General features: G+C 44.6%; 1 protein-coding gene across 5 annotated transcripts in view; it reads left to right on the top strand.

Annotated features, from left to right (window-relative positions):
• Positions 1-23,403, top strand: part of Marchf10 (membrane associated ring-CH-type finger 10) — a 40,515-nt gene that overhangs the window by 9,182 nt on the left and 7,930 nt on the right. For 4 of the 5 annotated variants that reach the window (XR_009380744.1, XM_059271951.1, XM_059271949.1 and 1 more), the window contains one exon: positions 16,304-16,420. Coding sequence is in view for 4 of the 5 variants with exons in the window: in XM_059271951.1 (XP_059127934.1) it covers positions 16,304-16,420 (117 nt within the window). In the remaining variant the exon portion in view is untranslated. Of the gene's footprint in view, positions 1-16,303; positions 16,421-18,604; positions 18,746-23,403 lie in introns of those variants that run through there. The other variant, XM_059271950.1, reaches the window with a different exon arrangement.

The following is a 23,403-nucleotide window of genomic DNA, read 5'->3' as shown; positions in this document are numbered from 1 at the left end:
GCTTTCAACATTGCCAGTTGTGTTGGATTTGGTTTGCTTTGGTTTGGTCATTCACCCAATATTGAATCCATGACGTTGTGCCCACTTTGAACAAGGTCCTTTTCTTCCAGCATTCTTTTTTTTTTGGTTTTTCGAGACAGGGTTTCTCTGTGTAGCTTTGCGTCTTTCCTGGAACTCACTCTGTAGCCCAGGCTGACCTCGAACTCACAGAGATCCGCCTGGCTCTGCCTCCCGAGTGCTGGGATTAAAGGCGTGCGCCACCACTGCCCCGCCTCTTCCAGCATTCTCATTCTAGGTTTAGGAAATAGAAAATGTGCACACAGTGTAAGTTTTTTTTGTTACTTCTGCAGTGTGCTCTAGAATGTCCCCTCGTAAGCCCCTGTGTTAGAGGCTTGGCTCCCCACTTGGCACTATGTGAAGAGGGAAACTTTAAGGGGCAGGACCTAAGGAAAGATCCTAGAGTTTTGGAGGTGTGCTGCGGAAGGGAGCCATGGGAATCCAGCCTTTTCCTCCCTTTCACTTCTTGGCCTTTCTGAGGTGAGTGGATGCTGCTGCCATGATGTCCTATAGCCCAAAGCAACAGGCCCATTTCATCATAGCATCTGTCATGATCAAACTTGCAAGGCTGGGAGCCAAAACAGACCTTGCCTGTCCTTAAGCTGACTTACCTCAGATATTCATTAGAGTCGTGGAAAACTGACTAAGACAGCTGCTGATAACTATATGAAAAGACAGAAAACAAACAAACAAACAAACACAGCATCATACAGGGAGGGGGCTACGACCCTGGAGAGCCAAAGGAAAGTGCCCAACATGAGGACATAGAAGAGCTCTGCAGAACCGGATCAGGCTGGCTCTTACAAGGAAAAGCCAGACACGTCATACATGTGAATCTCCCTACAGTGAGAAGTACTGGATAGTTTTGGAGGGGAGACACATGATCTGGTTTAGCTTTTTTAAATCACTTTGGCTTCTGTGAGGGAAAAGGGCTGGAAGGGGCAAGAGAAAAAGCAAAAGATTTTGCAAGCATGATTGACATTTAAGAAAGACAATGTGGTGAAATGGACCAAGTTCACAGGCATGGAGATGGCAGAAAGTGGTCCAGCCCGGGAGCTGGAAGCAGAGCAGGTGATGGATGGAGATGAGCATCGGCGGACGGACAAGAATGACTCCCCTCAGCGCATTTACTGTCCACCAGCCCTTCTGGTTATACTCTTGATTTAAAGCTTTCCACTCTTCACATCTGATGCCACACTTCCAATTTCCTTTCAAACAAAAAACTCAAGCCAGCAGCAGGGGAGCCCTCTCAACCTCCTCCCTGTCATCCTAGGCTTCACAACCTTCCAGACCTCCACTCTCAGAGGGCAAAGTGACCACTGTCCTGCTAGGGACCAACTAAGACCTTGGCCCAGTCCAGCCTCTGCCATCCATGGGACTCTGCTGTCTATATTTTGATGTCCCTTTCTCTCTCCCTCCCTCCCTCCCTCCCTCCCTCTCTCTCTCTCTCTCTCTCTCTCTCTCTCTCTCTCTCTCTCTCTCTCTCTCTCTCTCTCTCATTCTCTCATTTTATTTACTTGTGTATATATTTTATATATTGGTTTATCTATTTATTGTTGTGCTGGAGAGAGGATCCAAGGCCTCCTGCATGAAAAGCAAGTTGGTAGAGGTACCAACCGAGCTGTACCTTCAGCCCAACCTTCTGCCCTTACTGGCTTAGGCTACAAGTACATTGAAGTTCCCATCCTAAGAACCAAGGCACGAAGCCTTCCCCCTCCAGCAGCATCCCTGGCTTCCTCCTGTGTGTCTCAGACATCTCCAGCCAGTCAGCCTCATTTCTGTCTCCACTTCCTTCTCTGTGCATGTGTTTGTTTTTAAATCCACACTTCCTTCTCCTTAACCACTGCTGAGGTCAGCAGCCCAATGCTGTGAGTGACACCTCCCAGTCTTTGTTTCCTGGAGACTATCTCCTGCCCTCCCCTCTCTCCTGTCATGGTCTCCTGACATACTGCCTCCTTCACATTAATCACCATTTTTCTTTCCTACTTCCTCCTCTTCTCTCTGCCCTTCATTGCTGATGCCCCAGGGTCCCATCCTCAGCCTCCACCACACACACACACACACACACACACACACACACACACACACACACACACACATGTTTCTGATATACAAGGCCCTCATCACTTGTTGGCTCTTCCTGTTTTTAACCACTACTTCATACAAATGGCTTGTAACCAGAGTCTCCCAGAACGCCAGAATCATGGGGGCACCTGCGTGTATTGGTTATTTTAACCAGAGTCTCCCAGAACGCCAGAATCATGGGGGCACCTGCGTATTGGTTATTTTAACCAGAGTCTCCCAGAACGCCAGAATCATGGGTGTACCTGCGTATTGGTTATTTTCACCTGGATGGCACTCGGTATCACTAATCCAACATGTCCACAGATAGGCATCACATGTCAGTCCCTCTCCTACCACCCCTCCTCCGATCCAACCCTTCCCTGACTCCTCATCTCTCACCCACAAAGCTTTGGCTGCCAAACTCTGCCAAGCTCACCTAAGGGCACATGACCCTGTGCCAGCCTTTATCCTGTGGCCACCACCGTGGTTCTAAATACCGTCATTTCTACCCGAGACTAACACAGTCTCCTTCAGTGTTTAGCTCATCTCCTGTCGCTTTGCCATCTTTCTGACTTGTGTCTTATTCTAAACTTGACATCGGCCTGTGCCGCTGGACCACTTGAAGACCTTTAGTAGCTTCCCAGCAAAGTCAGGCTCCAGACCCCAGGACCTAAGCAAGACTCACCTTAGCAGGAACTACTACTTAGCCCTGCCCCCACCACTCTCCCCACCCCTGCCCCCACCCCTGCTTTGCTTTTACTGCATTCTCTCTACAAAGATAGTAAAGATCACAGTTTTAATTTAGAACTAAAAATCTCTGGACTCACATAGTATCCGGGTTTAGGTTTTGTTTATTTTTAAGAAATTACTGAGTGGCAATTTATATGGCATGAAATTCAACCTATTCTAAGTATACTGTCAATGATTTGTGATCTGCAGCCAGAACCAGCACCCAGCTTTCGGGGGGCATTTCCCTCACCCCAGCTTCTCAGCACCCTTTGAACACTGACAGCTGTCATCTGTATCGCTCCCTCTCCATAAGGCCACGGAGTGAGCCTCCCTGTCTGTGCTGGGCCACACGCTGTGGATCCTGAAAGCCAGTGTTACCTATCTTGACCACCAGCCTGTCAGACATAGTCCAGCTAGCTTGTGACTATTCCTAGAACCAAATGCATCATTGCTGACCATTTTCAAAACCACTTCTCAATGGGGCTGCACGAAATAAAATATGGTTACCTTTAAGATAGAATGCTGTTGGTAGGTGAATGTAGACCCACAGTAACAACTTCGAAGGGAACAACAATGACTGTTTTAGTCAGGGTCTCACTCTGTAGCCGTGACTGGCCTTGAACTCACGATGTAGAGTAGGCTAGCCTCAAACTCACAGAGGTCCACCTACCTCTGTCTACTGAGTGCTGTGTTAAAGGTGTATGCCACTATGCCCAGCCCTGAAACGGTTTTTAAATGATGTTATGTAATCTGTTCTTTGCCTTATTCCAGAAAGACTTTAAAGTTGTGGCCTACAAATCACTTGCAGTTGGGCATGGAGGTATACCTCAATACCTTCAGCATTGAGAAGCAGAGGAAGGAGGACCATGAGGTCAGGGCTTCCCTGGGCTGGGCAGAAGACTGTCTTAGGAAAGACTCAATTTCGTGGCTTGAGTCACTGTTCACTAAGTCTCATACAGCCAACGTGTATCTCGATCATTTACTGAGGGGGGTTGTGGTGGATATCCTAATGTGGTATGTCCAATCCGTCTCATGTGTCTGAGTATAGCTGTGGATGCAGCCCGGCACAAATCCGTAAACCTATTTAAACATTATGAGATTGTTTCAATGATTTCGTTTTGCGACTGGACCGAGTGGTTCTTGCGTGTGAACTTCGCAGTGACAGCCTGTGACACTGTCAGAAGGTTGGAAGTGCCTGCTGCAGGTTTGGCCCATCACAGCCTGTGGGAATCCAAGCATTCTCTCTCAGGCAGCCATCTGCTCAGGGCAACACTGGGATTTCCCACCGCAGGATACAGGAACAGTGTAAGACCTAATCACGACATGCAACTCCCAAGTCATATACGCTCACCACACATTCCTTCCCACGCTCGACGTGCCTTTAATGAACTGACTCAAAGTGAAGCCCTCAGGGACCTCCTCCTTTTTTTCTGAGTTGGGTTATTCCTGCTCTGTCCTAAAATACACTAAAGGTTGGTATGCAGCAAATTAACAGTGCCTTCACAGGTCTGTGGGCTAGCTCTGAGAGGAGGTTAACCCCACCCTCGGTTGTTTTGCATCTACTCTTTTCAGTGGCTGGGTGGGGCTCTTGTAAGAAGAAAGAGGAAATAAACATCTATTTGGCATATTACATGCTATTTCAGATCTGGTAACTAGTATATAATTATATTCTATCTTAGAATTTGGCTCTGTTCCTTCCAGAGTGTTCATATTTCTCCTCTCTCTCTCTCTCTCCTCTCTCTCTCTCCTCTCTCTCTCTCTCTCTCTCTCTTTCTCTCTCTCTCTCTCTCTCTCTCTCTCTCTCTCTCTCTCTCTCTCTCTCTCTCTCCCTCCCTCTCTCACCTCTTACTCTCCCTCCCCAAATGTATTTATGTAACTGGAGGCAGAATTTAGCCTTAGCCATTAATGCCCACTGGAAAGCTAGAAAGGAAGATTACACTTGGCATTTCAGGACAATTTTCTACAATCTCTCAAATGTGTTCAAATTGGTTTCATTCATGTCACTTACTCATCTCAATTCTTTCAAGTGCAGATCAAACAACTAAACATGGCGATATAAATGTGTTGATGGACATGATGGTGGCTTTTATACCAGGTAGCAGTGGGTGGGAGGGAGATACAGGTTGAGCAGCCCTAATCTGAAATCCAAATCTCAAATCCTCAAAAGACTGTGAAGGGTTTCAGCACCAGTATACTGCCACACCAGGAAAATGTCTCACGCACAAAATTATTTAAAACATTACATAACATACCCTCAAAGTATGGGCTTACGGTACATAGATTTTGTGGTTAGACTTGGGACTCATCTGCCAGACATCTCCTTGTGTGATATATGCAAATATCTTAATATCTGAAAAAAACCCTCCAAATCCCAAAACACATCTGGTCCCAAAGCATTTCAGATAAGGGATTCTCAACTCCTCTGCCTACAGGAGTCTGAGTCTTATTTATTCATTTATTTTGCCAGTGCTGGGGATTGAACCTGGGTCCTTGCCTAGGACAGGCATACAAAGAGCTATATTCCCAGCCTCCTAATATATCTACACTGTCTTACTAAGTTACCCAGGCTGTGCTTGGACTCACTCTGTAGCTCCAAAAGGCCTTGGATTACCAGCCTCCTGCCTCAGCCTCTCGGGTAGCTGAGATTACAGGCCAGTACCATGAGGCCCAGCTTTGAGGTACATGCTTCTCTAGTGTTCTCAGCCAGAGGGAAATATCATGCCGAATTTTTTTAAGTGAACTTTAATAATGTCACCAATGATCATTAAAACCCCAGCTCTAAGTTTTGCACGTTAGACCAGAGTAAGAACAGCAGGCAGGCCCAGCTCCTTCCTCTCAGTGCTGATGTAAAGCTGGGGGGTGGGGTTACTACTGTTCGGTCTGTAGGATGATGGTCTAGTCTTCTAGCTTGCTTTCTATCACCTGATAAACACCATGGTCAGAAGCAACCAGGGACGGACGGGTTTGTTTCAGTTTACATCTTACAGTCCATCATGGGGGGGAAGGGCAGGAACAGAAACAGGGGCCATAGGAGGACGCTGCTTACTAGGTCACTTTCCATGGCTTGCTCAGTCTACTTTTTTATACCATCCAGGACCACCTGCCCAGGCGGTAGCACTACCAATGATGGGCAGAGCCCTCCCACAGCAACCGTTAATCAAGGAAATACCCCGCAGTCCTGCCCAGAAGCCAGTCTGATGGAGGCAATTCCTTACTTGAGGTTCTCTCTTGACAGATGACTCTAGCTTGTGTCAAGTTGAAAAAAAAAAAAAAAGAATTAACCAACACAGCTAAGATGCATGGAGCCCTGGGTTCAGGCCCCAACACTGCATCAAATCAGATGTGGTAGCAGCACCTGTAACGTCAGCACTCAGGCAATAGAGGCAGAAGTTGTCAAGATCATTCTGGGTTACACAGCAAATTCAAAGCCAGCCTGGGCCACATGAGACCTTGTGTCAAAAACAAACAAACAAAAAGAGTAAATAAAATAGTAATGGCCACATTCATTTGTTGTGGGATGTTTCTACACTGTGTGACAATATATTGCTGTGATTATTGTAATAAAAAGCTGAATGGCCAATAGCTATGCGGAGATATAGGGTAGAGAGAGAACTCTGGGAGGAATCTAGGTGTGTGGGAGATGCCAGGAGACAGAGAGAGGAACCAGGAGGTGCAAGATGGAAGAGAGGTAATGCCACGTGATAGAATGTAGATTAATATAAATGGGTTAGTTTAAGTTGTAAGAGCTAATGGGACAAGTCTAAGCTAAGGCTTAGCTTTCATAATTGATAAGTCTCCGTGTCATTATTTGGGAGCTGGTGGTACAAAGAAAGGCTTACTACATTCTTTTTTTTTTTTTAAATTTGGGTTATTTTTATGGTAGTCGTTTTTACAGCAGAACTGGAAGCTGATCATATGACACATGGCTTCTTAGGTCATCAGGAGCCCAGACGATGACAGATAATAAAGACTCTCTGAGCCTAACTATGGGCTTGGACAGCTGTAATGTTAAAGACAAAGTGGGGTACATTGTGCCCCAGAGTGCCATAGCACAGGAGGCCCTCAGCTGACTGCCTGCCTTCTGTGGGTTGAGAGACAAGACCTTTCCTTCAGGGTATGAGTGTGCCTCAGACCCACACAGGAGGACTCTTTCTTCTGTGACCAAGATCACAGTCACATGCTTTGGCAAGGGCTGAGTTTAGAAATAAGTACACCAGGAAGTGAGCTAGAAGACAAAAGCTCACTGGTGGTGATGGGAAGGGAACATCGAACCCTCCCCACAGGCCAGTCTCTCTCTCTCTCTCTCTCTCTCTCTCTCTCTCTCTCTCACACACACACACACACACACACACACACACACACACACACACACACAGCTGAGGGAAGTGTAATCGATGGAGTCAGCCTGCCCAAGGTCTGTGCTAGGAAGTGGCAGAGCTGGGGTTGGGTTTGTTTACCGGGATTGAGTTACAATGAGTCACAAAACCCACGCCACCCCCCCCCCCCCAGGCAGATTCTGTGACTTGCTCCCACAGTGGAAGCTTGTGCACAGAAGGCAGCCTGGCTGCATGTGCTGTCGTCAGAGGGCCAAGAGGTGGGGGAAGAGAAGAGAAGAGAAGGAAGACATAGAAGTCACCTGACTTTAACTTCAAGACTGCCCTCTGATGGCCTGACCACACATCCGAGACACCAGACACACAGACATTTAATCCTGACAGGTAGGACACCAAGGGACTAATTGAGAAGTCCAGAAGGACAATCAATTATAAGTGGATTTCTCCTCTCCACCCAGGGATTCCACCTTCTCTGGCCAGCTGGTCACTTTAGGATCCCCACCATAGAACCATCACCATCAAGGACCAGACAAACAAACAAGCCATTCACATCCACAAATAGAAAGAAAACTCACCCTGGGGTGGGATGCCAGGTTTTTGCCTCTTCTAGGACTGGACTTCTGGTAGCTGCATTTCTGCGTTCCTTTACAGCAAAGCTGTGACTCTGAGAGGATTGGTGTTTGATTTGCACAGAAAGATTGCTTGGCCGTCTCGGGCTGGAAATTATTAAGTATCTGCCCTGTCATGGTTTATCTTCCCTCCCAGTAATCTGAGAGAGAAAGGGAACCAGAGAGAAATTGTTTTTAACATTGTAAAAAAAAAAAAAAAAAAAAAACTATCCATTCTCTCCTTTTAGTAAAGAAATATTTAAAGCTGGCCAGCACTCGGGAGGCAGAGGCAGGTGAATCTCTCCGAGTTTGAGGACAGCCAGGACTACACAGAGAAACCCTGTCTTGAAAAACAAAAAACAAAACAAACATCAGAAAGAAAGAAAAAGAAAAGAAATAGTTAACTCATAGTCATACGCATTCTTGAAGAGAATTTCAAAAAAATAAAACCACCAGCCAACAAGAATTCTGTTCAGAATCTGCCTTGGTCCTGCCTGTGTTTGTTCACGCTGACTCCTCCACTTTCTGACCTAAATACAGGTTAGGGGAGGTCACCACTTAACCCGTGGCTTTAGGAAGCCGACTTCCTCACCTACAGTCCCCACAAGAGCAGGTGGTCTGATTTGAAGTCACTGTGGGAAAAGCGCACACAAAACAGCTCAGGAGAGGATTGGCTTAACTGGTGAAGTCTCTTGCTATCCAGTGTGGCAATCTGAGTTTGAGCCCTGGGACCCACACAGTGGAAGGAGAGAACTGACTTGTTTCTGTTGTCCTGTGACCTCCACATGTGTGTCATGGTACCTCCTGTGTGTACATACATACATACACACATACATACATACATACATACATACATACATACATACATACATACATACTCATACACACATACATACATACACACATACATACATACATAAAATATTTTAATGTTTTTGGGGGCCTGGAGAGATGGCTCTGAGGTTAAGAGCACTGACTGCTCTTCCACAGGTCCTAAGTTCAATTCCCAGCACCCACATGTGGCTCACAACCACCTGTAATAAGATCCGGTGCCCTCTTCTGGTGTGCAGGCATGAAGACAGAACACTGTATACAAAATAAATAAATATTTAAAAAATATATTTTAATTTTTTTTAAAGCAACTCATATTTACTCAAGTTTCCTGGCTTATTTTTTTATTGAACTTATTTTTTGATAGGTACTCTCTTGTAGCCAGAAGTTTCTCCAGTCCCACCTGGCCCCTTGGCCTGGACAAATCTCTCCCATCCATGATCCCACAGCCATATATAAAATAATCACTCAGAGGCTTAATATTAATTACAAACTGTATGGCCTATGGCTCAAGCTTCTTGCTAGCTAGCTCTTTTAACTTAACCCATTTCTATTAATCTATATGTCGCCACATGTTCTGTGGCCTTACCTGTGTCCCATTGCATGTTGCTCCTTGGATGGCAGGCTGGCATCTTCTCTGACTCCGCCCTTCTCCTCTCTGTATCTCTGCTTGGATTTCCCACCTGCCTCTAAGCTGCCTTGCCATAGGCCAAAGCTGCTGTATTTATTAGCCAATGGGAGCAACACGTATATTCACAGTGTACAGAAAGATACCCCACAGTACTTCCCCTTTTCTGTCTAATCAAAAAGGAAGGTTTTAACTTTAACATAATAAAATTATATATAATAAAACAGTTATCAAACAAGAATTACAGTTACAATATCTAGTCTATTTGTATTTGGTAAAATTAAAAAAATATTTTATCATCTATCCTATTTTTGTGAGTTTAAACTTTCATATCTAATTTATCCTTTATCATAATTAAGGAAAAGCATAACTATCCAGTCTTCAATTCCATCAAAGACCCCAGAAGGATATAGTATTACCTAAGTAAACAGGAAGTGCATTGTAAGCAAGTTCCAGAATTCTAGAAATGACAGAGACATCTGGCTGCCTGCACAGTCACCCAAAGTTCCTCTGCAACATTGGGGCATCCATCTTCAGCCTGCAGGTCTAGAGTCTCTGGCTGACTTTTTTGTGAAGCAGGAAATGTGAAGGATTGTCTTGCCTACTGGCAAAGTTCATCAGTCGCTTCTCCCCGTGTCCTGCAGAATGTCTGGCAATCTCCTCTGTGAAGCAGGAACCTGAAGGACGATCTCGCCTTGCAAAGTTCAGTGGTCACCTTCCTATGGGTCCTGCATGTCTAATTTATACACCATCCTATCAAGCAGTTGAGGCAAGGGAATTTTTTTTTTCCCAGTGACTTTTGCCACAAAGAAAGCAAACTCCATAATGAGTTTCTTCGATGCCCATCATCCTCTTTGAAGTAATTGGTGAAGTCTCTTGCTATCCAGTGTGACAATCTGAGTTTGAGCCCTGGGACCCACACAGTGGAAGGAGAGAACTGACTTGTTTCTGTTGTCCTGTGACCTCCACATGTGTGTCATGGTACCTCCTGTGTATACATACATACACACACACACATACATACATACACACACATACATACATACACATATACATACATACACACATAAAATACTTTAATGTTTTTGGGGGCCCTGGAGAGATGGCTCAGAGGTTAAGAGCACTGGCTGCTCTCCCAGAGGTCCTGAGTTCAATTCCCAGCACCCACATGGTGGCTCACAACCATCTGTAATAAGATCTGGTGCCCTCTTCTGGCCTGCAGTCATACATGCTGTATACATAATAAATAAATCTTTTAAAAATATATTTTAATGTTTTTTTTTATTTTTTTATTTATTTATTATTATTTTTTTTTTTGGTTTTTCGAGACAGGGTTTCTCTGTGTAGCTTTGCGCCTTTCCTGGAACTCACTTGGTAGCCCAGGCTGGCCTCGAACTCACAGAGATCCGCCTGGCTCTGCCTCCCGAGTGCTGGGATTAAAGGCGTGCGCCACCACCGCCCGGCCAATGTTTTTTTTAAAGCAGTTCATATTTACTCAAGTTTCCTGGCTTATTTTTGTTGTTGTTGTTGAACTTATTCTTGATAGGTACTGTCTAGTATTCTTTAGCGCTCTCTCTCTCTCTCTCTCTCTCTCTCTCTCTCTCTCTCTCTCTCTCTCGTGTGTGTGTGTGTGTGTGTGTGTGTGTGTGTGTGTGTGTGTGTGTGTGTACACCTGCTTTCAGAGGTCAGAAGAGGTCATCATCCGGGAACTATTCCCGTCCTCTGCAAGAGAAGCAGGTGCACTTAAGCCCTGAGCCATCTCTCCAGCCCCTTCTTTGGGTTTTCTTGCTTACATTATGCAACACAAGGATCCTGGCAGCACTTCCCTGTGTCCATTTCAATGATTTAATGTGACAGAGTTGTTCAAAATAAAAGATGGACCAGGGACAGCAGTAAAAACCAAAGCAATCATTCTGGAGTGTTCTCACTGTCCAAGCCTGGTGGGGTGAGACCTCATCTTCCTCCTAGAATCCAGGAGTCCACCTGCTGCAGGTGACCCGCTGGTGAGCTGGGGTGGGGGGCACTCCACCTGCTACAGGTGACCAGCTGGTGAGCTGGGGTGGGGGGCACTCCACCTGCTTCAGGTGACCAGCTGGTGAGTTAGGGTCGGGGAGGGCACTCTACCTGCAACTCATTTTCAAGGCTCAGTGTGACCAGCTTCCCAGGGGGTTCCAGGCAGCACCTGTTTCCCACTGTCAGGTCATTTCTATTCTTAACCTTGTAGCTCAACCTCCCAGGCTTTCCCCGAGGCAGGAAACTCTGAATCCTAGTGTTAAAAAAGGAAATGCTTGTTCTAATGGAAATGGAGGGGAAATGTGAAAGAGATCTCTTTTCCCAACCCAACCCGGAAGTGGGGAAATGGCAGGTCTACTTTAGTAACAGCGATGCTCACCTTTACACCAGACTTCTTTAGTGAATACTTTGACCCTGATAGGTCACAGATGAGTGAGGGTCTATGAGTATAGAAATATAGAAATGTTCCAAGTGCATTTGCCGTTCGGGGAAGGGGAAGGTTAAAATATCGGTTGAAATCCCTGGTGTCCTTGGGTTGCTTCAGTCCTAGGGAAAATGTTTGGCGCTGGATTTTATTTTAATTTTGCTAAGAAAAATGGTGATGGGCCAGGGCTAGTTGTTTTATTTTTATTACATTGCATTTAGGTACTGGTACTTTCTGAAGCAAAAATATGATTCAAGCCAGACTCAGCTCCGGCGAGTTTTCTCTTATCTGCAGAATTTAAATTAAAATACACGTATACAAGACCTGCACAGTGACCATACTAGATGACATGGCAACATGGATGGGGGAAAGCCACAAGACTTCATCCCTAGATGAAGAGCTACAGACAATCAATGGCCGCGAGGAAGGGAGTCCCGTTTTCTCCACTGATGAACTCCCTGATAGGTTATCCAGTCCCAGCTGCTCAGCCCTAAACACAACAGCACTAAATGTACTCAGTAGGATATACATAATACAAATATTGTATAAACTATAGAAGAAGAGGTCATTCATTAACTTGAGAAGGGGTGGGAGGGACTTGGGAGGAAGTGGAGTGAGGAGGAAGCAGGTATAAGTGATGCATATACAGTACTAATTGTGAAGTTCTCAAAAATATTAAAAAATATTTTTATATTTTATTAAATTATTTAAAATTATAAATATGAAGGGAATGGCAAAGAGTAATATGGTAAATATGAGCAAATTACAGCGCTATATACATGTATGGAAATGCCATAATGAAATCCATTATTTTGTATGCCAACTTTAAAACTGATAAAAGAAATGATAAATGCAATTCAAGATGCTAGAAAATTCGAAAGGTGAGAAGTGGTTCTTATTCCTCAAATTCTTAGTGGCCAGCTGGGGAAATGAGCTGTAAAACAAAACCAATTACAGTAAACTAGGAAAATTGTACAATCCAAACTACATGTGTTAGCTGTGTGTTAATACATAGTAGTCCCCATCTTTACTCACAGGGATACCCTCCAAGACCACACACACACACGCCCCAATAGTTTTAAATGTCAACTTGTCACAACCTAGAATCACCTGAGAAGGGACCTCAACTGAGGAAGTACCTAGATCAGATGGCAGGCACAGCTGTGGAGGACTGTAGGTTGAGTTTTCCTGCCTGGCCCACAGTCAGGACAAATCTCTCTCACCCGCCAGTCCCACAACCGCTCAGACTCAACCAAGTAAACACAGAGACTTATATTGGTTACAAACTGTATGGCTGTGGCAGGCTTCTTGCTAACTGTTCTTACAGCTTAAATTAATTCATTTCCATAAATCTATACCTTGCCACATGGCTCGTGGCTTACCAGGATCTTCACATGCAGCTTGTCATGGTGGCGGCTGGCAGTGTCTCTCTGACTCAGCCTTCCACTTCCCAGCTTTATTCTCCTCCTTGTCCCGCCTACACTTCCTGCCTAGCCAATGGCCAATCAGTGTTTTATTTATTGACTAATCAGCAACACATTTGACATACAGAACATCCCACAGCACTTCCCCCCCCTTTTTTTTTTCAAAAGGAAGATTTTAACCTTAACAAAGTAAAATTACATATAATTTGGGAATTTGGGCGTAGCTTCTCTTACTACTTCCTGCTGGAGGGGGGCGCTGTATCTTATGGGGACACAAAGAAAATTTTAGGATCATGGAGTAGTCCGTGAGACTGTATCCTCTGAGCCAGTTGCCTTGAAACTATTCTAGATGTTGGATCATCTGGGCCATGGTGTCATTGGAGACCTTTCAGGGGGTCTTGGCTGGTCAAATCTGATGTATCTTAATCTGGAACAAATCCATAGCCCTTGGCTTTCTGTGGGAACAAAAGACAAACAGGACAGACAGGACATGAAACAAAGGACTACTGATTCTTGTCAAAACAAGTGTGGTTATGGCTTTATCAAAAGGCATCTTCTGAGGCCAGGACAATATGGCACCATCCCTGAAGTGGCCTTTGCAATCCGGGAAAGAAGAATGGCATTTAATAGAGGGATGTGGAGAAGAATGGGATGCTGAAATGAAGCCACATACACACATAGCCAAGAAGAATGGACAGCTGAATTCAAAAAACATCAACAATTTCCAGAATCTAAAATCCTGAATCATGACATGACACTAGTGGAATTCAGGTATTTCTGGTATATAGACTGCTCTCACCCAATGTGAGGTTGAACTGTTGACCTTGGGTACATTCTACTTCATAAATGAGTCTGTCAGATACGCTAAGCCTATAGGCTGAAGATGATGCCCCAACACTGCGGAGAAACCTCAGATGATTGTCCAGGCAGCTGGCTGTTTCTGTCAACTCACAATTTTTTGGAAGTTGCTTGCATATACTTCCTGTTTTTATTTTTATTTTTTTGTTAGCTAATACTATTTCCTTCTTGGGTCTCTGAGGGAGTTGAAGATTAGTTAGTTATAGTTGATGATTAATTAGCATAGAAAGTGAATTAGATACAATAGAATAGATATTGGAATTATTTTCTCTGAATTTGTCAAATACAAATGAACTAGACATTGTTTAGGTATTTATTACTTGTATATATTGTATATAGTTATTGTACTTTTGTATAGTTTTTCTTATGTTAGTTATAAGCTTTTTCTTTTTTCCTTTTTATTAAAATAGAAAAGGGGAAATATGGTGATATTTTATTTATATTAAAATGTTATTTGTATGTTAATAAATAAAGTTGCCCGGGGGTCAGAGCTATTAGCAAGCCATAGGAAAGCAGGGCAGTGGTGGCGTACACTTGTAATCCTAGCACTTGGTAGGTAGAGCTGGGTAAGTCTCTGTGTGTTCAGGGATACAGCCATTATTGGATACACATGCCTTTAATCTCAATACCAAGCATGGAAAACCTGGAGGCCTATACAGACAGGCCATGACGAGGTGATCATATGGTTGGGTTTACAACCAATGAGAAGGCAGAACAGGAACACTATATAAAGACTTTAACACAGGGGTAGTTCTAGTTCGGAGAGGTAGGACCACTGCAGGAGGAAGGGTAAGGTTTTAGCTCTTAGCTCTGACCTCTTGGCTTTCTTCTTTGCATTGGTTCTGTGTTTCTTATTTAATAAGAAGGTTGGTTATATCTACAGAGGACTGTCCTGGTTATTAACTGAGGGAGGAAGAGCTGCACTAAATCTGGATGGCACCGTTGCACGGGCTGGGCCCTGTGTGAGAGTGAGGGAAGGCTAAGTAGAAGCAGTCAGCAAGCAGGCGTACATGCGTCTATTCTCCCTGCTTTTGATTGGCTGTGATCTAAGTGCTTGAGTTCCTGCCTGGACTTTCCCTTTCTAATGGACTGGAACCTGGAATTGTAAGCACAATAAAACCTTGCCTCTCCCATTAGGCACAGTAAAAGGTCAGCAATGCTGCCTAATTGTGAAAAAGGCAGGTCTGATGACACACTGCAACACAGTTGCCAGCATCACTGCTCTGGCCCTTGAGGCCATCATTAAAAACATGAGGACTGCTTCAGCCACAGTGTTTTGATATGCCGCGGCGGAGCTGATAAATGGACAGCTATGAAGTGGGTAATAGGACTGCAGCTTGAAGAGTGTGTATATGCTGGACAAAGAGATAAGTCATGTCCAGGGCAGGAAAGAGTGGGATGAAGTGAGATTTTATCACATTATTCAGAATGGTGCGAGATTCAAAACTTATGAATTATTTATTCTTGGAACCTTCCACTTGATGTTTGTGGACAAAGATGACTATGGGTGACTGTTGAAACTGCAGCTGGAGACAGGCTACCGTCCACTGCTTCATTAGCTATTAATTCAGCCCGGGGAAGAGTGGGCAGACAGGCAAAGAGGAGATGTCACACGGCGGATCTTAGTGATCAGCAGGCTGAGCCAAGGAATCGCAGGGAGGTTATTCAGAGCAAAGGGAATAGCATGTGGCAGATGCATGAAGAGTCTTCTAGAACTAAGGAATGACCCAGGAGTCGATCAACCCAAGAGGTGGCAAGAGGGGGTGCCACGGAGGGGAACAAGACTGGAAGAAGTTGATATGGCATTTGAGGTACAACCTTCCTAAAAAGGAACTATTCTAGGTGCTAGAGAGAGGGATAGCTCGGCAGTCAGGAGCGCTTGCTGCTCAGTCATGGGCATGAGAGTTCGGCTTCCCCAACCACAGAGGGTGCCTCACCAATGCCTGTGACCCCAGCTCCAAAGGATCTGGTGGGATCTTCTGGCCTCCGAGGGCACCTGTGCATACATGTGCACATATGGATATGTACACAGAGACATAAACAAGATATTTTAAAAAGAAAGAAAAAAACTACTCTTCATAAAGTCCCATGGTGTGTTTATTGTTTGTATTTATTAAAGCAGTGATTGATGGTTTTGATCTGGCATTTTGGGCAAAGGGAGAAAAGAGTGATGCCTGGCCTTTGAACCTGGTGACAGATGTTTCATGAACAGCTGGAGATAAATATCATTTTCCCTGCACCTCTCACATTGGTATGAAGCCTGAAACTGCCTAAACTAGTCACAGACCCAAGAGAAAGAAGCCATTTTCTCATCTCTGTTGTGTGTTCTCTAGGCTTGTTTGAAACGACAGGAATACAAAAAAGACCCAAATGAGAAGACACAGGATCAGCTATGGGGGAAGGACACAAGCGACAGATCCCGGTTTTCAAGCGGGTCATCGTCCAAACAGGTACGGAGAATTTGTCTCTCTTTTTTTTTTTTTTTTTTTTTTTTTTTTTGGTTTTTCGAGACAGGGTTTCTCTGTGTAGCTTTGCGCCTTTTCCTGGAACTCACTTGGTAGCCCAGGCTGGCCTTGAACTCACAGAGATCCGCCTGGCTCTGCCTCCCGAGTGCTGGGATTAAAGGCGTGCGCCACCACCGCCCGGCTGAGGATTTGTCTCTTGCTTCTGTGTGTGTGTGTGTGTGTGTGTGTGTGTGTGTGTGTGTGTACGTGCATACATACACATATGTGTTAGAAAAAAGCCAACTCCAAAAGGAATGTATTGGTGCTATCACTTGGTCAACTACTTGTTTCATAAACATAAGAACCTGAGTTCAGTTTCTATAACCCACATTGAAAAAAAACAAAAAACAAAAAACAAAAAAGCCAAGTGTGACGGTGTGCACTTGGGATCCCAGAGCTGGGAAGATAGAAAGAGGAGGATTCCTGGAGCTCGCTGGACAGACAGACTGCTAGAACTGGGAAAACTCCAAGCCAGTGGGAGACTGTATCTCAAAAGAAAAAGAAAGAGAAAACCTGGGTATGTGATGCCCAAGGTACCACACACCTGCGATGTCTGGACAACTGGCCACCACATGCATGCACACACACGGACACATATGGGCACACAAAAAAGAGAATAAAACAGATGATATCTGTTGCGAATCCTAAAGGGCAAGGCAAGAGAGACTTTAGCCAGTGCTCCTGGCCTGAACACCACCCGTCACACCCAAGCCATGGCCTCCCTTGCTGGGCCTTACTCTTGTGCCCTGATGGTGAAGGACCTGATATTCATGGTCTATAAGACCTGCATTGATGCTAGAGTTGGAGGCACTGGACCTCCTCAAGTCCAGCACCATGCTCGTGGCTTCTGATCTAATCCTTGGTACTGTTGTCTCTGGTTTTCATTTCAATGCAGGAATAGAGTAAAATGCACTGATAACAACATCTATAGTAACTGGCAGTTGTTTAAATATTTTTGTGTAACTTGATAACAAATAGTTAAGAACAATATATGATAATGTTCACAATAGCCACTATCTGGGTGTTTATACCATTGCAAACACTGTACTCAGCTTTTTATATCTATTAACCCATTTAATTCTCATAGATACATATATGTTTATCTATCTATCATCTGTATATTATTTTGTTTTTGAGACAGAGTCTGCTGTGTCTCAGCCTAGCCTCAAAGTGGCTGTGTATCCAAGGCTGGCCTTGAACTTCCAATCATCCTGCCTTTACCTCACAAATGCTAGGATTAGTATACATATTAAGATATATAAATAGTACATAGTGGTACATGCCCATAATCCCAGCACTTAAGAGGCAAGAGGATCAGGGGTTTGAGGCCAGCCTAAGCTAACAACACCCCTATTCCACCCCAGTTTACTTTCTATTGGTTTGATAACACCATGGGAAGCAACCTGGGAAGGGAAAGGTTTACTTCATCTTACAGTCCAACATGAAGGGAAGTCAGGGCATGAACTAAAGCAGAGAACATGGAAGGATGCTGCTTACTAGCTTGGTCTCTACATAGCTCATTCAACTTGCTTTTTTTATACCATCCAGGACCACCTGCTCAGGGGTGGCACCATGCAAAATGGACTGGGCCCTCAAACATCAGCCATTAATCAAGAAAATATGCGCCCCCCCACACACACACACACAGACTTGCCTACAGACCAGTTGAGGGAGGCATTTTCTCAATTGAAGTTCCCTCTTGCCAGATGACTGTGGCTTCTATCAGGTTGAGAAAACACTAACCAGTATTCTCTATGAGCCCACAAGCGCGTGCATACACATACACACACACACACACACACACACACACACACACACACACACACACACAACCTTGGCCACATTACAGATGACAACTTGCTTCAAGTAGTCCTAAGGAGTCTTAGCTACAATTTCACAGGCACTTTGCAGTGGAATGGGCATTCCATCCCAGATGTGCTGACCCCAGAGCAGAGCTAGCTCTCCCTCCGTGTTTCATGTTGAAGGTCTTCTCTAAGAATTTCACTTGTTCTGTGTAAGAGCTAAAGACCACAGACTACATCTAACCCTGGCTGTTAGCAAGGCGAATTGATTTAAGGTGAGTAAAATGCCCCTTATGAATTCTTATTTAATATTTTATGCCTGAAACAGACTCCAGAGGAGGGACTGTCTTTCCTATCAGTACTATGGATCTCTGAGACAGATCTTGGATGCCTGATATCAATCAAGCTCTTGATTTCTTCTTTAATCTACGACGTTCACACAGTGGTTATTTAATGTTCAAAGGACACCTTAAAAACATCAGTGATTGATGTTTATGGATGGAGCTGTTTCTCTGGGAGAGATATATACTCCCTATTAAGGGATATAAAAGCACACGATAAACTATCCCACCTAGACTTTGAAGGTGAAAGAGAACCATCTCACCACATCAGCAGCTGCCAGAACGCTTCGCCTGGGCCTCTTCCTGCTGGTCAAGGAGTAAATATAAGGCCTGCTGTTCTGACACCAAGGGAGTGAGGTAAATCCAAAATTAAAGCTGGTTTGGCTGGAACAACTTATTTTGAGCACTAAGATAAATTCTGTCATTTTTACACTTTGAATAAAAAAATCAAGGACAAATAACAAAAATGTGATATAATTTTAAGTCAGATAGCATGTAGCAATTCCTAGATTGCGATGTCGGAACAAATGGACACCTGGTCCCGCTGTTTTCATACAGAGGCTCACACACCAGGTCACAGCCATGCTTTCACAGCAGGAGTCACACACACCTCTGGGACGATCCAGACTTGTCTGATGCTCCTCTGTCAGCACTGCAGGACAAGCTGCTGTCACATTCCTATAGCTTTTTCTTCCCACTATAAAAATCGCCCTTTCAGGCCCTCAGACCACTTCCAAACAAGGACATGGCTGTCCATTTAAAAGTGATTGTGTGAAAAAGCTCCTGCGATCATAGATGACTTGGATCTGATTTTCTAACTCAATCTTATACTTACTTGTACCCAACACAAAGTAACTAAAATTGACCATTTCTATCAAAAGACAAGTCCAGAAGCCAGGCATGGTGGCACACACCTTTAATCCCAGCACTTGGGAGGCAGAGGCAGGCGGATCTCTGTGAGTTCGAGGCCAGCCTGGTCTACAGAGTGAGATCCAGAACAGGCACCAAAACTATACAGAGAAACACTGTCTTGAAAAAAAAAAAAAAAGACAAGTGGATCTTTGAGCTGGAGGCCTGCTTGGTCTACGGAGCAAGTTCCAGGCCAGCCAAGGGTACATGTGTCAAGGAAAAGGAGGAGGAGGAAGAGGAGGAAAAGAAGACGATGACAAGAACAAGGATTTTCATGTTGCATTGTGCCATCACCACGCCTATGAAACAATACTTGCAAATCCACTTTAATTCTTCAAATACCATCCCAAAGGCCTGAGTCTTATTTGTGTAGTATCTTCAAGATCCCACCTTCTCATTGAGAAAAGAGACAGAATCTTAATTTTCCACAGTGGATTTCCACAGTGGTTTGCACCTCTGCTTTATCACTTGAGACACTGGAGATGCTGGGATGTTTGATTCTGGACACAAAAGCAGAGGGGAGCTTGATGAGACATGATAGTACTGAATGCATGGTATGTGTGTGTGTGCATGTCCGCCCTGCTTGCACCCTGCTTGGCTCAATACTTAAGCTTGGTACAAAAAAATAAAAAATAAATTAAAAAAAAAAAAAGCCCAAGGTCCCTTAGGAGACTTAAAACAAATACAAGAAAAATCCAAACCCTGTACCGTGCGTCAGTTTGGATGTGCCCCTCCCAGGTTTGAGCCCTTCCTCAGATTTCTACAGCAGTCCAGTTGTTAACTCCTTGGCCTGCTCCACAGTATCTCCAATCCCTGAGGGAATGCATGACTTATTAAATAAACCTCCTTATAAAGGGTACACAATGCCAGGGGATGCTGGACCTATTCTCCCAGAGACTCTAAGAAAGAAGAAAGTTGGCATCTCCCAAAGGAGAACCAGGCCAGACAGATCCAATTCCCAGAGCCCCGTGTATTAAATGTCATACCAGGTAAAACATCCTTGGTCAATCAGAAAAGGGCTGGAAAAAGATACAGACTCATGAGATACTGTAAACCAAACAGTTCCTCCCAGGGCAGGGGAGGGGTGCCCCACCAATTCCTTCCCAGAGATTGCTGGGACCTAGAACTCTGGGTAATGCTTTACATCTGATTTGTGAAGGCAAGTTTATCCTCTGATGGAGTGGCTGGTATGAAAGTCAATTGCTGAATTCATGGAAATTTTTCCAACGTCCTGTCACCCTTTGAAGCATGCCATGACCAAATTTTGACAGTTGTATTGCAATTTTCATCACTTGTTCATTTCTTAACCCGGACTCCAATTGTCACAATTCTGATGAGCTTGGAACAAACCATCAAGTAATAGCTCCGGTGTCAAACTATCATTTCCAGACTGCTGCCTTGAGGTGGGCAGATCTCCTCCAAACACACAGTTAACCCTGCGACTGCTCCCTGGCACACCTCCTCTCTGTAACCAGAGGCTTTCCTAGGCCTGCAAAGGTTGTGTTTAAGTCCAAAATGAGGCAATCTCCATCAAGCCCTTAACTGAGATGTTCTTCAGTATGGTACATCTAAGTTTGTGGCTTGCCATCTTAGAAAACATAACTGAAGACCGCTCTGACCCTTGTCACCTTGTGAGTTTAGGCAAAATGTTTCAGTTCTCCAAGGGAACACTCACTAGGTTATGCTTATCTTGCAAGATCATCGTGAGAATGAGGGAACTTGTTAAGTGATAAGCTGACATTAAATCATGTCTATAAACTGCCTTGTTAGCCAATTTGACCACAAGTGATGCCCCAACAGGTATCAATGAAGAAACAGGTTCTGTGACTTCTTGAACATTTTCCTTTGCCTCTGTCCCACGCCAGGCCACATTTCTAAAACCCAACCTAATGTAGCCACATATCATAAACCTTTCTAGAAGGTTGGAGGACAACATGGTGAACTGTTTCATCCCATTAGAATTTACCAGGGAAATGGACAGTAGCTCCACATGTCCATTTAGAAATTGGAAAATTATAAAGCAGTGTCCATGGAAGAAGATAGTAGCATTTATCTTCCCTGGCCCATCACCATCACTGGGATTGATAGGGACACTGTCTTAGGGTTTCTATTGCTGTAAAGATACACCCTGACCATGGCAACTCTTATAAAGGAAAACATTTAATGGGGTGGCTCGCTTACGTTCAGAGGTTCAGTCCGTTATCTTCATGGTGGGACATGGCAGTGTGCAAGCAGATGTGGTGCTGAAGAGGTAGCTGAGAGTCGTACATCTTGTGCAGGCAACAGAAAGTGAACTAAGACACTGGGTGGTATCTTGAGCATTGGAGAGCTCAAAGCCCACCCCCACAGTGACACACTTCCTCCAACAAAGCCCCACCTACTCTAACAAGGCCATTCTTCCCAACAGGGTCATTCCCTAAGAGCTTATGGGGGCCAATTGCATTCAAACTGCCACAGGCACCAAGATATTTTATCCTCTCTAACCTTAACAGACAATAGACATGGCCTGTTTTCCCCATAGAAGATGAGAGAAATAATTGACTAACTAGCCTAGGATGCGAGGAGGGGGCAGAGCAGGGGGAGGCAGCAAGCTTGTATGAAAAGACTCAACCTGAGCCTTCCTCGTGTTCTGGATCCTGGATCCCTGCTGGAAGGGACACTGTTCCAAAGGTACTAACCTCAAGGGCTGAAGACAAGCGGTCTCCGTGTATCCTACCCTAAGAAGGAAGATGGAGAGGCTGGAGAGACGGTTCTGTGCTTAAGTGCTCTTCCAGAGGACCAGAGTTTTGTTCCCAGCACCTGCATTGGGTGGCTTATAACCACCTGTAATTCCAACTCCCTGGTCACATGTACATTCATGGTATACACACACACACACACACACACACACACACAAATAAATAAATAAATAAATAAATAAATAAATAAATAAATAAATAAATAAAATAAAGAGGATTCAGCTCAGCTTTTCAAGGGCATCCGTCACTTTGCTGATAGGAATGAGGTTGTCGGCCTTCAACTCTTGGCAGCCGAGCAACTAAAGATTTAGATTGCAGGTCACAAAGACCCAAAATTATACTGGAAAATGGTGTAGGCAGTTTACCTGATACCAAGAAGCATCTGGCCATGGCCTGGGCCTGCTCACTGTTGGGTTTACTGCAATGAGGTTACCCAAACCTCCCAGCAAGCAAAGCAAGCTTCCTAAGGAAGGCTGTTACCCAACATAAACACCGTAATCGTTTTTGTCCATGAGAATCCACACAGACTCAGGAGATTAAAAAACAAAGCCTCCTAAAGTAACCTGCAGTGTCTCAAAAAAAAAAAAAAAAAAAAAAAAGTGTGTTGAGGCTGGCTCACTGCCAGCTGGGCAAACATTCAGATCAGCACTCGGACCCCAAGCACCCAGTAAAAGCCAGGCATGATGACACAGGCCTGTGGGGAAGGTGGCTCTCCATCACTCCCTAGCCAGCCAGTCTAGCTAATCGGTGATCTACAGACTGAGAGACCCTGTCTCCATATAGAAGGTGGATGGGCCCTGGCATGATGATACACACCTTTAATCCCAGCACTTAAGAAGCAGAGGCAGGTGGATCTCTGTGAGTTCCAGGCCAGTCTGGTCTATAGAAGTGGTTCCAGCCCAGTCAGGGCTAGACAATGAGACATTATATTGAAATAAATAAATAAGATGGAAAACCAATTGAGCATGATACCTAATGTGGGCCTCTGGTCTGCGCGCGTGTGTGCACACACACACACACATACACCAGTGTCCCATCCCTGGGAGGGTAGCAGAGATCCAAAACTATACTGAGCACTACAGCAGTGGTCATGGCACACACTTGTAATCTCAGCATTTAGGAGAGAATCAAGAGTTCAA

The sequence above is a fragment of the Peromyscus eremicus genome, chromosome 8a, assembly GCF_949786415.1.
Source record: "Peromyscus eremicus chromosome 8a, PerEre_H2_v1, whole genome shotgun sequence".
NCBI lineage: Eukaryota > Metazoa > Chordata > Mammalia > Rodentia > Cricetidae > Peromyscus > Peromyscus eremicus.
The sequence above is the reverse complement of the archived record's forward strand: the minus strand, read 5'-3'. Positions and strand labels throughout refer to the sequence as shown.